This window comes from Halichoeres trimaculatus, unplaced genomic scaffold (assembly GCF_033239565.1).
Source record: "Halichoeres trimaculatus isolate MK-OKI-2021-1 unplaced genomic scaffold, fHalTri1.1 fHalTri1_scaffold_11, whole genome shotgun sequence".
Classification (NCBI taxonomy): domain Eukaryota; kingdom Metazoa; phylum Chordata; class Actinopteri; order Labriformes; family Labridae; genus Halichoeres; species Halichoeres trimaculatus.
This window is the reverse complement of record NW_027437189.1, coordinates 13,914,544-13,931,775: the sequence shown is the minus strand read 5'-3', so window position 1 is coordinate 13,931,775 and position 17,232 is coordinate 13,914,544. Positions and strand designations below refer to the sequence as shown.

General features: G+C 37.5%; 1 protein-coding gene across 5 annotated transcripts in view; it reads right to left on the bottom strand.

Annotated features, from left to right (window-relative positions):
* Positions 1–1,168: 1,168 nt before the first annotated feature.
* mfsd4ab (major facilitator superfamily domain containing 4Ab) overlaps positions 1,169–17,232 on the bottom strand; it is a 24,439-nt gene continuing 8,375 nt past the window's right edge. For 3 of the 5 annotated variants that reach the window (XM_074682051.1, XM_074682050.1, XM_074682052.1), the window contains exons 3-14: positions 14,668–14,709; positions 12,716–12,840; positions 5,942–6,091; positions 5,660–5,858; positions 5,329–5,562; positions 5,057–5,219; positions 3,277–3,392; positions 3,003–3,176; positions 2,775–2,922; positions 2,616–2,686; positions 2,358–2,478; positions 1,169–2,253 (exon numbers count right to left, since the gene is read on the bottom strand). In XM_074682051.1, the coding sequence (XP_074538152.1) occupies positions 2,168–2,253; positions 2,358–2,478; positions 2,616–2,686; positions 2,775–2,922; positions 3,003–3,176; positions 3,277–3,392; positions 5,057–5,219; positions 5,329–5,562; positions 5,660–5,858; positions 5,942–6,091; positions 12,716–12,786 (1,533 nt within the window). In that variant the 5' untranslated portion in view covers positions 12,787–12,840; positions 14,668–14,709 and the 3' untranslated portion in view covers positions 1,169–2,167. Of the gene's footprint in view, positions 2,254–2,357; positions 2,479–2,615; positions 2,687–2,774; positions 2,923–3,002; positions 3,177–3,276; positions 3,393–5,056; positions 5,220–5,328; positions 5,563–5,659; positions 5,859–5,941; positions 6,178–12,715; positions 12,841–14,667; positions 14,710–17,232 lie in introns of those variants that run through there. The other 2 variants (XM_074682053.1, XM_074682049.1) reach the window with 2 other exon arrangements.

Here is a 17,232-nt window from a genome sequence, read left to right as displayed (position 1 = left end):
TATGTGTGTGTGTGTTCTTTTCATTTATCTTTTTGTTTAAGACAATAAAAGAACTATCTATCTATCTATCTATCTATCTATCTATCTATCTATCTATCTATCTATCTATCTATCTATCTATCTATCTATCTATCTATCTATCTATCTATCTATCTATCTATCTATCTATCTATCTATCTATCTTCAAATTCTATGAAGTTTGTTCTGCTTGATGCAAATAAAAAGGTAGATTTTCCATTTTCAAACACTTACATTGTTTTGTTCTTACACTGTGTGTTTACAAATGTTTCAGCAGTCAGAGCTTTTTTAGCTTCATTAACTCTTGTGAAAATATGAATTTATTACACTAACTGGGTATACAGTCACCAGAGGAGGCTCCTCTGAGGATATTTAGCACTATTCTGTTTTTAAAAGCATATTTGGGAGTATCTTTCTCCTCTCTGAGGTTTAATTAATTTCTTACCTGGTTGCAAATTTGCTGTTCCAACTCAAATGTTTCAGATATGATAAATCCCTATTGGGTTTATTTGTGCCATGGTGACTTAAAGTTGGAAGCAAAACAACTTACAAGCTCACACAAATTATTTAGTTAACTCCATACTGGATACTTTTTATCTGTTGCATTCAATGGGAGACGAGAGCTGCCTTAAAGAGCAAAGCCTAGCAAAGCAACAAGGCTCCTCTTCTGATGTCTGCTGCTGGAAAGAACACCATTGATTCTGTTTATCAGGGTCCTGAGTTAGGTCAGTGAGCAATTGAAGCACTGTGTGTGATGTTTTCAATCTTATTCACAGCAGCATCACAGTTTGGGTCTCAACCTCAATTTCTAAAAGATCAATAAAAGGTTGTTATCCATCTGTGTTAAATATTTGATTCTGGTAGGTTAAAACAACATCACAAAAATACTGGTTAATTCTCAACAAAATAAACAATTCCAGGGACAACCTGATTAAATACATCAAGTCAAATCAATCCACGGAAAGAATACAGCACTTTTTTCTTCTACATGTGGACAGGTATGTCAAAATGTTAGTTTCCAACAACACAATGCTTATTTTCAATACACCTTTTATTTCGTTTGAAAGACATAAAACTCTGATAAATTCTACCAATTGATGAGAAAAAAGGAAAAAAGACCCTGTCCTGCAATCAGGGCACAGCTGCTGAATGCATCTTTAAGTTCAAATCATGATAAAGTAACTAACCCATGAGCTATAGTTGTAACAGCAAGAACAGTGAAAGCTGTGATTTTGCCCCATACATAATTGCAAATGTCCCCCCAGAAAAGAGAGGTGAAAGAGATCAGAAATATCGAAATTAGTTTGACGTAAATTATATTAACCAAGCAGGCTAATGTGACAGGGATGATGTATTGTGAGTTATTTGGATTAGAATTCCAACAGTGTGAACAAGACCATATCTTGTGAAAGGAGCATTATTTTTTTTTCTGGTTTGAAAGTCATATCTTTATACCTTTTTGTTCCAGGTATATCTCATAGGCTTCTGGTAAAGCAGAAGATCCCAACCTGTAAAACTGAATTTTGATTTATTTCCTCCTTTTTTTCTATCCCATGTGCACATGTTGTTGCAACTATCCTAAAAAAGTTACCAATTGACTGGTTTACTCTTCAATAACTGGATAACTGTTTTACATGTGTTATAAGTCCCAAAGTTCCCATTTCCTTGAGATCAAAGTCCTTCTTTACACATTGTGAATGTTTAACGATGCCAATGAAAAGAAAACAAGAAAAAACAGTGATGCCTGAAGATGTAGTGTTTACGTTCGCATTTTCTTCTTAGTTGTTGACTGTGGTGTCTGAATTGATTTTGTATTATTTTGACTGCATCTGCTTTTTTTGACCACACTTCAAGTTAGATTACAAAATATCAGAAACAGGAAAACATATATTTTATACAGGCAAACTTCATCTTTTTTCTTGAAAATCTTTCAACAAAAATGGCATATTTAACACAACGCTATGGTCTATGATTGCGTTAAAAAAAAGAAAGAAACTAGAATGTTAAACATTAGTACAATATCTGTGTTGCAAAAAAACCCACTTCATTTCAAGTACAACCAAAGTATAACAGAGGCTCTGATGATAAATTACTGTGTCATCTCACTCTACAGCAGCCAGTTAAGGACAAAACACAGCATTTGCTAATCTCAGCTGCTTTCTTTTTGTACTGTTTTGGCTGAACCATCCTGCTCTGTAGCTGCTTCTTCCACCATGGCAGACTTTTTTGATGTCCCTGTTGGGATGCAGAGAGGATGTTGGAGTTATTGAGGATGAGAAATAAGTAAAAACAAACACCTGAGAGCAGTGTGTGTACACGTTAACTGATTGATTCTATACCTGTGAGGTAATTTCTGTGCATTCGATGGAACAGCATGAGGCCAATGAAGACGATAAAGCCGATGCAGGCTATAATCATCCCGCACAGCAGGAAGCTGTAGCTGCCTTCAGTGTGGATAATCTAGGAATGAGATAGGAGCATTAAACTGCTGAACATGACGGTAAATCTCTGCTGGGCTAGCTTTTGCAATTATAAGCCTATTTCTCAACTTCTGCACACTTGATTTTTAGGAGAAAGAAGATGCTCATCAGACTTACTGAGCCAACCAGAACCTGCATTACCATCTCTCCCATCCCGGCACTTGTCACCAGGACTGATGTTGCACATCCTGCACAAAGAAAATAAAACAAACAGGTTTTATTTCCTCTCCTTGCTTTGTTTTACTTTTTATATTGTGCTATAACACTTTATTATACCCTGATAATCAAGGATGTCTTCCGTGTAGGCGAGCATACAGGGGAATATGCTGCTGAGAAAAAGCCCACATAAACAGGTCCCAACAAACAAAAAGATGCGGCTGGTGTAGAAAATAAGCAGCATCAACACAGTTACGATAGCACCTGCCTGTAAACACAAAGGAGAGGGTATGTAATCAATATCTCTTCCATAATGTGATGCCACTAAAAATGTTTTATTGGTCTCACCAGGTTGAACATGAGCAGCCGCACAGGCTGGAAGCGGTATGAGAGAGGAATAGACAACAGACGTCCAGCAGTGATTGCTGCCCAAAAGATGCTGGCCAGGTAACCAGCTGTCTTTGGTGGCAGAGACATAGGCGGGGCCACCCCGTAGTAGTATACAAAGCCGGCGTATGCACCCTGGACGGAAACCACAGAATCTTTACTGTGTTTATTGTGGAGAATATTTTGTATGCATCCATAAAACTTTATATGAAATAAGAGATGTGCTCCCACTTACCACAATACCATCAGTCATGAAGAGCACCATCCCACCAAGGATATGGATCATAAAGAAGGATACAGGCAGACCACGCAGGTTATCATTCTGACAGCAGCTAAAGATATCCCCATGACCTGTAACACACCCAAAAGTCACCACTGACAGAGTGCAGATCTCAAGATATGATACTGTTTTCCTTTCCTCACACAAAATCCAGCACCAAGACTTTAATTTTGTGTTGACATAGAGTATCCCTTCAATAACTGTATGAAACATATACTCAACAATGGAAAAAATGGCAGACGGAGTTCATGATTATAGTGTGACACTCGTGCATCGCTTCTCAACTGTCATTGATAACTGAAACTACAGTTCATCAAACCAAAATGAAAGTCCACATGATGATTACAGTTTTCATCTAAAATGTACAGATGTCTTCAAATCCACCTACTACAGAGTATGAAGAATAGACTACTAGTACATACTGCATATGATTATAGTGCATACTTACCTTTACTACTTTCACATGAAGTATGTAAGTGTCTACATGTAGTATCTATTGTTTACTTTCATTTGGACAACATACAAAAGTCATAACTAGGACTAGATATGTTGTATGTTGTCCAAAATACGAGTACACACTAGATATGACTGTGGTATATTGCATGTACTCCTAGTACATACTACATAACAATGTAGTATTTAGTACATACTATCACTATAAAGTACATATGAATATTGTGGTCATAGAAACCACCAATGCATACCACTAGTATATGCTAAATAGGAATGTTGTGTTTAGTGCATACCACCAGTGCATGCTTCTAGTACATCCCTAATATGAAAGTTGATGTGTAGTATGCAGCACATACTGCATATGAATAAAGTATATATATTAGAATGGTTTTTTGTCGACTAGTACACTATTAGTACATGCCACATAAGTATGTAGCACATAGTGCATACTACTGGTACATACAGCTGGTACATACTTTTAGAACAAGTTTATTCTACGAGTTAATGCTAAATATGACTATAGTATGAGGTACACACTCTAGTACATTCTTCATTTGAATGTTGATGTGTAGTATGTAATACATACTGTATATGAACATAGTATATACATTTGGATGTATTATGTAGTGCATACTATTAGTACATGCCACATAAGTATGTAGAGTGTAGTACATATTACATATTTGGGTACTACATATGAATGTAGTATATACTATATACTGCATACTTCCTTTGAAGTTAGTATGCTATATGTAGTTAGACTGTTTTGTATGGTCTGTTTTAAAGTATGCTTTGCCAGTGTTCAATTTTGAAAAGTGGGAGTCAAGCTGATAGAAAAACCACTAGTTCTGTTTAGTGCACCTGTGGTGTGTAATAGGTTAATGCATTTTTATACTGACTTTGGTAAATTCTTTAGAATAGAACACTTACCTGTGAAATGGGAATTACCTTTTCTGTGACTGGAAGTGCTAAATCGCCTGGGTTTCTTTTGTATTACTTCACTGTCACCTAGCAGACTGTCAAACAGTAGTGTCATTGTGTTGTAGCTGTAATGCTAACTCATTAAACCGTTGTGGGAAACAGTATGCCAGGCAGACTGGCCTACAGAGATTTTTTTCCTTATTTCGTTTGACATGGGTGGGTTTTTTTTTGGCATACAGCAGATTCCATTCTTTGTCACATCCATACTACACTTTGGCCAAAACAGTACATTCTGCTAGCATAGAATGTGGTTTTGGAAACAGCCTGTGTTCAGCAAAATTCTTTTCTCCTTTATCTTTACCTCCTGCTTCATGCTCTTTCTGCTCCTCTTCTGCACCCTCCACACCCTGCTGGTGCTCCATTGCTAGTTCATCTTTGTCCAGAAGTCGAGGCGTGCCACTGGGGCAACACGGGATCAGCTGTTCTCGGTACATTAGGTACAGGACTGCAATGGGCACAGGTAGCTGTAGGACAGGTTATATTAGATTTGTAAAAGGAATAAGAAATACAACTCCACTCATGTATAGTGGGTACTCATGTATAGTGGGTACTAAGAATCTCCCAGTTTCTTACATTGATGAGGGCCATGATCCAGAAGGCGTAATGCACAATGGACTCTTCCTCCACTGCATGGTGGCTCTGGGTGGTGTTGTGCTCTAGAATTGGAGTGTGTCTCAGCATGAGCCTGACGTGATGCATCATCTCAGTCCCATTCCCTGTGCCGTTCCCACAGCCGCCCTCTGAGAGGAAAGGATCTGCAATCAGAGGGCTCACCAAGGCTCCAAAGCCAATGAAAAAATGAAGAGCCTGCAAAATCAAGAAACAGAAAGGAAGGGAAATAACTTACTGTGCTATTATGTATTTGCTCATACATATAAAGTGCAGTTACAAAACGCATTTCTACCTGTAAGAAGACAGCTGAGTCCTTCTGATAAATGGTCACTAGTTGGATGTTGGCAATGGTGTCAATGATTCCCATTGCAAATCCTGACACAGCCATGGCAACCGCAAGCAGGAGGACATTATTGCACAGTGGGATGATGGCAAATATAACAGAGATGATCAAGGCAGAGACAAACAGGGCAGATAGAGCACTGAACAACCTTTAAGAAAGAAAAAAATGAACTTACTATAATGGTCTGTCAAAGTCAGGGGTCTACTTTATTTGTGACTTCATGGCACTTACGTTCTCTTGAAAACACCACCGACAGAGCTGCCAATCAACAAGCAGAACTGCTGGGAGAAGAACACCCAGGTGATCTGATCAATAGATGAACTTGTTTGGCTTTGCAAATCACAAATTGTAGGTCCAAGGAAAGCGATGCAGAGTCCAAAGCTGAAAAAAACGCTCCAGTATGTCAGCGTGTGGTGGGCGTTCCTTTTAAACAAAGTTAGGATCCGCTCATCCACAATCATCTTGGCCTAAAGAAAGATAAATTCACCTCAACAAAAACCAACCAATGATTTTTTAACTACTTAGCAAAGTGTTTGCATATATGACAGAAACTGAAGTTTGGTGGATGCTCAATATAGTAGATGTGAGTTTAGGGATCTCTTTTAAAGCTCAGAGCTCCCTCCTCTTGTGATTGCTTAACTGAAAAGGATGTCCTCTTGGGTTAATGGGTGAAGTGGATTTCCTTCTAACAATAATAAGTCCATTTGAATGGTGTCAATGATTGGCAGTGTAAAGGACTGTGTTGAAATGCGACCAGAAAAGAGCACATTTGTGTGTGGCACTCCCAAGTCTATCAATGGAAAATGTGTCACTGAGGAAAAAATGACTGAAGTCTTTGTCATGGACAGGTTTGTGTTCTCTTATAAACCTGCAATCAAGTTAGAAAGATAGAACACTTCTTCACTGATGTTACTACAAACCATGTATGTATGAGATTCAGAATTCAGTATTATTAGCTTTAACTATCCCATAATCTAATTTTTCATTTAAAAAAAAAAATTCTTAACCAAGATTTATAGTTACATCAACTTGGAGTAGTGCATTCACGATGAATAAGAAAAGCCTGCTGGTTACTGAAATTTACAAAAGTTTCTGATTAAAAATGCTAAAGCTCTGCGCAACATCCACCTCATTTCTGATGGCAGCATCACACTCTACAGACTACAGCCTGCTGGACACTCATTAAAACAAGACGACATCCACATCCTGCACAGTGTGCATCAAAAACTTTTGGACACACAGTATTAAGTTTATAACTTTATGTCATATAAAGTTTATAAGCTACCACACAATAAAGGGGTTTATATTGAGCGTAACCCCAGGCTTTTCTCTTTAATTTTCAATTGTCAGAGATATTGATTTGGAGGTGTCTGCAGGGGGTAATTTAGCGGTCCCCAAGCAACAATAAATGAAGCAGAGCACTTTTTTTCAGGTCTACCCCCTTGGCAAAAAGGCAACGTAGTGCCCTGCTTGTTCTGCATTGTCTTAATGTACACATCATGTTACAGGCAATGAACTTGTTTCAAAGACTGATATGTTTCTCATCCATCTAGTTACTTTTTAACTCTTTGATCTCTTGATGGATTTTAGTTCAGCCTCTCTGTGGGCAGATCGTCATATTGTAGTGGAATGATCCAGCCAAAAATTACTGAGATGACCATTTGGACTTATTATCAAAGGATCTGTGCTTGTCCAAAAATATGAAAAATGAATTTTCCTGGAACTTTTCCTTGGAGTTCAGATATGGTTGATTTGCATGTGATTATAAAACACGATATCCTTGGCATCATCACTTATAAAAGGTCATGCAGCAATCTATTTCCTAGTAAATAGGTCCTGAGTCATGTGATTTGATACAGATACTATGGACCACACATACAACTGTACATCAGTTCTTTTTAGTAGATCAAAATACTTGATATGTCACACAACTATAAAGTAAAAATGTCTCCATGTCCATAACGTGTCAAGCAACCTATGCTCTTAAAAGTTTTGTCCATCCTTGAGAATATCAACAAAAAAAATGGGATAAGTGTTATAACTTTGTGCAGATATGTATGGCTTGCAGTGTATTGAGGATATTGATTTTTCAAGCTCACGTATTATGACACACTTTAAATTTGTCAATCATTGTCATGGTTTGGTTTTGGATTCGTGTTTTGTGTATTTTTAGATTCTCTTGTGTCCTATGTGTGTTCTTGTATATCTTGGGATTCTATTGTTTTTTTTATTCTTTTCTTGTGTTTTCTGTGTTTATCTCAGTTATTCTTTTTTGTTTTCCCTTGTTTTTCCTGTTCACTTTGTTGCTCCTTGTTTGGTTTAGGTGTCCTTGTGTTTCCCTCCTGTTGACTGCCCCTTGTGTGTTTCACTGTGTCTTGTACCACACCTGTGTTTAATTTTCCCACCTCCTTTAAAATCTCTGTGTTTCTTGATTTCTGTGTCAGTTCACTGTGCATCCTGATGTGTCACTCTGTATGCTGTCACATGTCTCTTCAAGCTTCTTGGTTTTCTTTGTGAGTTTTCTACAGTTTTGAGTTTTGTTTCTTTTGTAAGACTTTTTTGGTTTTTGAGTTTTTGACTATTGAGTTTAAGTTTGAGTAAATATCTTTGATTTTTTGTTAAGTATGCAACTGGGTCCTCCTCCATCCTCCTTGTTTTCCATGTGGATTATGACAAAAGCATAACTGAACTATATCCTTAGGTAATATGCTAATGAAAAAGGCACTGAAAAGATGTTACCATCAGACTATTTTTGCAAGCAACAGTGCCATAAAGCAATAATATCAAGGGCCTTACAGTTAGTGATAGGTGGGCATAAATATCTGTTTATTAAACATTGCTCCAGGTCATTCCAGTCACTTGACTTAATCTCTTTGGTATTCATCCAAAATGAAATAATCTAGCTCAAGATTTAAGTAATGGCAGGGATAGGGCACTCAAAAACAGTAGTCCACAAACCATGACTAATGACATAACAGCGGCAATATCCACTCTATATGGTTTGTTAATGGTAAGCTAATGTTAACATGCTAAAAGATAAAGGTACAACCAGCAAAACATTTTTCTTTCGAGAAGTTACCGAAGATTCCTGAGTGTTTTTTTTTATTTATTTTCTTTAGCTGTTGTGTGTGGATAAGTCTAAAGTTCAGGGAGACCACTGAGAATAAACAGTCAAACACTGCAATGGTTAGCTTGACCCATATGAGAAGAAATGCCGACCTACCTAGAATTTACTCCTGCCTGGTTTTGATATGAAATAATCTGATATTTCAGTGCCATTTAGATTTAAGAAAGTCATGCATGACTTGATAAAAGAGCAGTGAGTAAAGTGTTGTATTACTTAGCCCCCAGTGTTATAAATAAAAGACTGAATATCTAATCCTTTTAATGATTAGAGCAGGAAAAGCTCCTGCGACTGTGGCCAAATATGGGCTACTGGCACAGTTTAAACAAAGACAGAAAACTCTGCAGGCTTATTATTTAACCAATAAATTTAGACATTTTTAAACTTATAATAAAATAACCTTGGCACTGTTCTCAGCAAGGAGAGGATGTGTATTATATATTTAGAGTTTAAAACAACACCAAACCTTTTATGTTTTACTTATTTCCTTAAACCTGAGCATTTTTAAGCTTTCTGTATTTATAGATTTTTCCTGGGTCTTGTTTTACTCCTGCAAAGTCAGTTACTTTTGAAGTGTCTGTTTTATCTGATCATATAATGAATATCTACATTAGCTGTCTGATTTTTTTAATTAAATGCATCTCTTAGTCTCTCTTTGTGCAATGTAAATAAATCAATTTTGGATGACTATCTACTCAGAGTTACACACACAAGCTTACAAAGCTAAACTGTGTAACTGATTTGCTAACATGCCCTGAAAAGTGGAGATGCCGCCCCAAAGTACTGAGCCCTGAGAAATATATGTGTTTATACAAAAGGCATTCATTAACAACCTCTTCCTCTGTCAGAGATATAGCAACAAAAGAAGACTTCCTCTGGTAATTGTCAACCAACTTGTTCTTAAGGTGTTGGAGACAGTTGTTAAAAATCAACAGTAACTCCTGGTTACTGAAGTAGGACATCAGTTTCTGATTATGCTCAGGTTAGATAGAGAGATGAGTCTGTTAAACTAACTTATAGCAGTGAAGTGTTTAAGATCACGTTCACCCATGGGTTCCCATCCTTGGATTGGTTTCTTTTCACATTTAGAATGGAAAGGTTAGCCAAAACATTTGAGCTTTAGAACAAAATAGTGGTAAAACCTTTTTAGACTCTCTTCTCCTTTATTATTTATTTGTTTGATTGATTGCTATTTGTTCTTTTATTTATCTCTTTTATTCAGCTCCTTATATTTACTTTAATCTTGTTCTTCACCATTTCTGAGCTCAGTCACAGAACACAAGTCAACGGTGGTTTGTTCTTAAAAAATATGTTTCACGTACTATGCAAAATTTCCTCCACATTGCTCATGTATGCTTACCTAGAAACCTTGTTCTTACCCCAGTGACAAAATGATGGTGTGATTTGACTGTTGACCTATTTATTTAGAATTGATTATATATTACTAAATACTATATAAAATTATTATATAGTGGTTTTGACTAGTGCTGCACGATTTGGGGAAAAGGTGCGATTTGCGATTAGGTGGACAATATTGCGATTGCGATTGTGCTTGCGATTTAATAAAAAAAGTTGTGTCATAATGAGTCTACAGACTTGCTTGGTTATCATGGAGAAAAATCTGAATTGCATGTGCTGACATTGCGATTGCGATTGCGATATCCTCTTTTGTGATTACGTAATTGCATGTGCTGACATTGCGATTGCGATTGCGATTGCGATAATCGTGCAGCCCTAGTTTTGACTAAACAATATTAAGTACTAAACACACTTGGGACTTTAGGAGGTACATGGTCACCATAGTACAGTGGAACTCATTGGCTGAATCTCAATGCCCCCCCCCCCCCCCCCCCCCCCCCCCCAAAAAAAAAAAAAAAAAAAAAAAAAAAAAAAACCTGAGCCCTGAGCCCTTATGGACTTAACTAAGATCACCTGGAAGGTGTCTGAGTGCATGAGTGTGCAAGGGCTCAAAATGGTGTTACTCGGATTGGGACAGCACTTAGTCACTCCTTACAAAACCTGCATGTCATCATGCAGCTCACCTGAGCTGGCAGTATGAACTGTTATTGAACAAGCTTTAAATATTAAATTACATTTTACCGATATGCTCCTGTAAGTCAAAACAGTTTATCCAACAAACTAAAAGAAATATGTGAAAAGATAAGAAGTTTTATACATTTACTCTTAAAGACAGGCAGACTTTTAATCATAAAGCATCAACATTGGTTTAATTTCTGCAATTCTTGTTTGCCGTCTCTCTTTTTTCTATTTCCTTACAACGCGTTCATTTAACCTGCTGTATTTGTGGGCTTCCCCCAAGAACCCTGTGTTTCTATGCTTTCACCTCATATTACAATGAACTCTGGGTAATTCCCTCACAGTAAATCTGCAATCATACTGACTTAAGGAAAGGGTGCGCTAAGGGCGTGCACTTCACAATTTTACATTCGGATAGCCTTAAATCCTAACAGACTTTCTGGGGACGTGCCTCTAAGCCAGTGTGTGTGTGAGTGTGGACATTGAGATTCAGACATTCAAGGGGGAAAAAAAACTCTAGAAGAGGGAGAAGTCCCACACATAGTTTCAACACTAGATGGCACACAAGTGTTGTATTTACCAACAACTGAAAGTAGAAATCAACCATACTTTTCTGTATTTACATATTTCTTCTATTTAACCTTAAAGGTTTTGTCTTTAAATTAGTTTATTTATTTGGTAAAAAGTGATAGGATAGCTAAAGAGAATAGGAAATGTGGGGAGTTTAGAGCGGAGAATAAGCGTCCCCCTGCAACAAGGGCTATTGTCTCTGTACATGGGGTGCACCTAAATGTGTCTATATCTTGATAAGTCTGTCATCTGTCAGGAAAATATGCTGTTATTTCTTCTGTCCTAATCCTGTTATTTTATTTGCATTGTGGAAACATTGGGGAAAATAACATCACTTTTGTCATTTAAAGAAAAATGCACCAACAAAGGTAAATATAAATGTTAAAAGGGGGCGAGAGTCATAATCTGTCAACAGCTACAACATACGCTCAAATGTCTCAGCCAAGAGTGCTCTCTTAATTTTCTTTTTTTTAAAAATATTTGATTTGATCTGTTGCTCTTTTTGAGAAGAGTTTTTTTTTTGTTCATGATGTAAATTTGATGGGGAAAAAAATGCTGTTTAAATGAAGTCTCCTCCATTGATCAGTATTGAAATAGAACATTAATGAATCTCCACTAGGTAAAGCATAATTACGTCAAAAGAGCAAACAAAATCAAAGTCTGATAACCGAAATGTGGCTACCAACATACTTGTTCTTGCTCTCTTTCTCTCCCTCTCTCTGTCGGGATATGGCATCTCTTTAACAGTGCAACACATGGTTTTCTAATGGCAGCCACATAAAGTCACAAAACATCAGTAACAGGGTTTAAAGTGGACAAAGACGGCTTTGATTCACTCCTCTCTGGTCTCATCTCTGTTGGCTGACATTTAGCCAACTCTCAATCAGACGCTTGAGGCAGAGCCAGGACAGTGTGACAAGAATCATAATCTTATAGATCTTTTTTTTTCCTTCTTTCTGGTCTTCTCTCACTTCATGGCTTTGCTTGTAATGTGTTTCTTTGGGTTCAGTGAGCAATGGGAGAGGAGATCATCTGGCCAAAAATGGCAAAAGGAGAGAACTTTACTTGGAATAGAAACTAAATCTGCTAAATCTAGGTGTATTTCCTCATGAGCTCATGGTTGTGTATATTTAAATTTTTCTGAAAGCTTCAGTTCGGTTCCGTAGTAAGCGATAACGTGATGCTGGTGTGTGGATATGGCAGGTGGTCATAGCAAGCATGGAAAAAGTGGTTCTGGGACTCTTCAGCTGCTTGTTTCCTTGTTGTTGGCTTACCTCAATGAAACAATGGTGAAGATGTTCATTTGATGACCTTGATGATGTGCAGGCTCTTTCTGAACATCCATCTCCAAATCCTTATTTTTGGGTGTTGGGAAGCATTTGTAGTTTGCATGTGTGACCTATCAATAGAGCATCAGCTTATTAATCATGGCACTGAAGTTAATGGTTTTCTAAAATTATGTGTACATTTTCTGTTTAGTGCACAAACAAATCCAAAGCATAACCAAAGATGTCTCAGAAAACTACATTTGTACTGTGTATAAGCTACTTGTATAAAGGTTAAGCTCTGTACATTCTGCAGAAAATCAAGAACTCTTAGAGCCGACGTGTTTCAATCAGTGTTTTTATCATGATGTGAAAACATAAGAGTTCAAAAATCACATTAGAGGACAAAACACTATGGGAAAATTATAAAATTATGCAAACAAGAGAAAATTATTGCATAAAATGTTTAGGATAAGGATAAAAAAAAGCGAAACAAAACAAAACAAAAGGCTATTTACTAGTCAAAATAACATCAATGAAAAACAACTTTGATAAAATCCAGATCCTAACATAAAAAATGGCATATTTTACTCATATCGCCCACTGATGTAGGACATTTCCCTAGAGAAGTCTCAGAGTTTGTTAATGTTTACGCACTACGTAACACAGCTGAAAAGTGATCACTTGTCATCTGGTGTAAGGGGCAACTGAGATTCAAGTATGTGTAGCCACAGTTAGCAACTGATATTTGTCAGAATACACTTTTGTGAATTCAAGTTAAGAAATAATAGACCATAATGGGACGCAGATGGCATATCAGTCTCCTGCCCCTATGTGGGCAGCCTGGGTTCTAACTCGGCCTGTGGCCTCATCCCTGCATGTCATTCCTCACTCTTGCCCTGTTTCCTGCTTTATCCATCCATTGTCCTCTCCTCTCTGATTAAAGGCACACCCCCCCCCCCCCGACCCCCCCCCCAAAAAAAACCCCACCACCACCACCACCGCCACCACCACCACCGCCACCATCACCACCACCAACAACAACAACAATAATAATGAATAAATGAATAAAAAACATATGAAACTGCTATGGTTAATAAATATGTACAGTAAGTGTGCTGCTGGCCCTTGGTCAATCTTGTGTCCAAAGAAGCTGAGCTGTAAGTCATGAGGCAGGCTTCTCTCAGGCTTGAAGAAATTTAGACGTCAACTATCTACATTTCTCCAGCCAGGCAGTCAGTCCCTGAAGTCCTGGTTGAAAATGGCCTGCAGTGCCCCCTTTCATTCCCCTCCCACGCTCCTCCTCACACCCAAAATAGAGCCAAGGATATGTGGCATGCAAACAGACATGTCTGCAGGGTAAAACAAGACCATTCCTTTTAGACAGGAGCTACTACTGAGTACTGGCAAATGAGGGGCAGACATAAAGCTTTGTGGAAGACATGGACAGGTGTTTCTAAACCCAGCTCTTCAGAGAGGAAAATTAGTGTCACTTTAATCTGAAACCATTCCAATAAAATGATTTACAGAGATGTCTTAGGAGTAACTCTATTTTTAAACTGAGAACCTGCAGAGTCCAATCCAAAAGTTTTAGTATGGAATGAAAAGTAAATCTGTCTTTATTTCAAGTCTATACTCACAGACTCATTTGCTAATTAGTTTTAAGTTGGAACCACTTGCTCTCATGACAATGCTCATCAAAAGTCATTTTTTAAAGCACTGGAGTGGTATTTTGTGTATTGTTAAGTTGTAAAAAGTCTTTTTAGGCTAGGTTAAGGTTCTGAGAGCTTCCGTGAACAGCACTGCTTTTATATTTCAGTGTGTACATGTGGTCGTTCAGAGTCATTTGCATTTAAGACTTTGGGTAAGACCTTTTTCTCCCACAGTTTGGGCTTTAATATCATGCGAATAGAGGTTCAAGTTCAGTGGAGCATTCAAAGACTCCAATCAGGAAATCTCACCCAGGATTCTTCACAGCACAGTGGCAGATCACATCTGGAGCCCTGTGAAGACAACGGCTCCTGTCAGCCAGGTTCACTCAGTATGGCGTGATACTGTAATAGCTGATCTCTGTTAAATATGTTGATCATACACCTATGCAAAATGCTGCATTGTTTATAATGACTTTAACTTTAAACAGCTTATTAACAGCCACAACACCTTTTATTCACATATCTATACCACACCTTAACCTGCATCCCATAAACATTCTCAAAATATATATATAACAGTTGTGATTGTAATAAAGCTAAGGTATAAAATTCCTGAAATCTCACATGTTTTCATCTTTTGGTTGGTTTATGTGTGGTCTTGTGAAGCAGTAAAGCTGACATTAAATCCTTTTCATGGTATTTCTGGGTGTAGATCAGGCTGTACTTCAAAATGTTTACACAAATCCAGAAACATATTACTCATCAGGTGCCACTCTATTCTAGCTTAGAAGGTCCTTCATGGCAGTGAAAAGTAACATTTTTGGTGTCAAAGGAGAAAAGGAAGGAGCCCAATCAGAATGTCTCAAAAATCATGTATGTATATTATATATTATAATGTATTTCATTTTTTCAAAACAAGTCATGCAATCCTATCAAGTTCTGTTTCATGTTTAAAAAACCTCTGACCTGTGTTGTTATTGTGGATGGAGAAGCTTTGTTTAGTTTCACAATCTGTAAACCCTGCTCTCATTGATTCCCCCAGAGATGATCCATTTGTTGTTCAAAATCATCAGAGGGACAAAGCTCTTATTACGTACAAAAAACTTTCCCAAAGTCAAGTGTCTATGGAGCAAGTTTCTTCATTAAAATAAAAAAGGAACAAGCAATATGGGAGGGGAACCCTGCAGCAGAGATCAAGGAAGAAAGGTAATCAGAGTCAGAATCAGAAAGACTTTATTAGTCCTTGGGGGGAAATTGATTAATCAAAACTAAACTTGGCAGAAAAATTGAGGAAGTTTGTATTTGATAGATTGTTTCTTTGCTTGTGCTTCTTGGCAATAAATCTTATATCACTGGAAATCATGTTCATTTACTTTTAAATTGTGCCACATTTGTAGGGAACATGCATTTTGGAATCAGCAGGAAAGCTGAGTGTGTCGATTGTGCCCATGAAAAATTTGCCAAATCTTCTCATCCAATGCCAAACAGCTTATCCGGCCACTGACTCTAACATTTAAGTACTTCCTGAGGACGAAATGTCAAGAATTCTAGTTCACTCTTTAATGTGACGGTTGTTTTGATATAATTTTTTATATTTCACTTGGGAAAAGTAAAAAGTTGTATTTGTGGCAAGGCTGACGATTTTTAATTGATGAATCTCAAGAGCTAATTGTAACACTCCTGTTAAAATTTTATTGATTTGCATTTCAAAAATATTTTTTAAGTTTGTATTACCAATTTCAAACAATTCTTACCAGTGACTTGATTTTTTTTTTTTTTTTGTGTCAGTGCCCTCTGAAATCAGTCTATTCCTGTTAGTAAACTTCCCTAACTCAGAAAAACAACTTTTTGGGGACCATACCTAGCAATAGTACATCACAACTTCAAGACCAGAGATCTCTTCAGATTTTGAAAACAACAGTTGTCTTTCATCCCTTCACTGGTATGTTCTTGTTTTCACAAAGAATTTACTTCTTTTTGTTTCTTTTTAATACGCACTTTTCTGTATCACCTCATTTAAGCTAATGAGGATATTCTCAAAGATTCTCCAGTTTTTAATGAAGGTTAAACTGATGAAATGAATGCCATTGATGTTATGATGAATAACAAAAGCAGGCAAACTGCTACTGTGCTTAATATCTTAAGGTTCAAAGACTTTTTATTCTTGAATAAATTAAAAAAAAAAAAACTTCTTTACTGTTCTTGAATAATTGTTATCTAAGTTATGAAATTGAAAAGTGTGTCCCACAGGATAAGAGTCAAAGTAATGTCTACTTTCCTCATGTCAGTGAGTTCTACATTATAGACGGCTTAGAGTGAACCAACGCAAGAATAGAAGTCATACATCGTGCCCTTTTCCACTGATGAAATGTGCTGTCAGTGGATCAGCACAGATAATAATTTGAACGCTGTGATAGAGAGTAGGACCCTCAGTGCATTCAATAAAAGGCAAGTGATGAATTCAAATTCCCCACAAAGGAAAACAGATCTCTGTGCTGAGGACTGAAACCAGCTTCACCCCCTGAAGATTTTCCTGTCAGAGGAAAGAGAGCAACTCATGCATGCAGCTGTCTAATAATATATGTTTGTACACACATCTGGACACAGAAAACACAACAGTGATTTATCCCTCTCTATCATAAGACACCCCACCATCCTCCTCCCTCTCCTCCTCTGCCTCCCTTCGACACAGTTGTAGGGAGCCGAGCAATGATGCGTGTCTTGGTGAAACCTGGTGAATAGTAATGAAGCAAGCCTGTGTGTTTATTTGAGGGAAAGGAAGAGGAAGACGGAGAGCAAGAGAGAAAGAGAGGGGGGGAGAAGGAGAGAAAGAGGATAGGGAAGGGGGTGAGACGGAGAAGGAGGTGGAGGGGT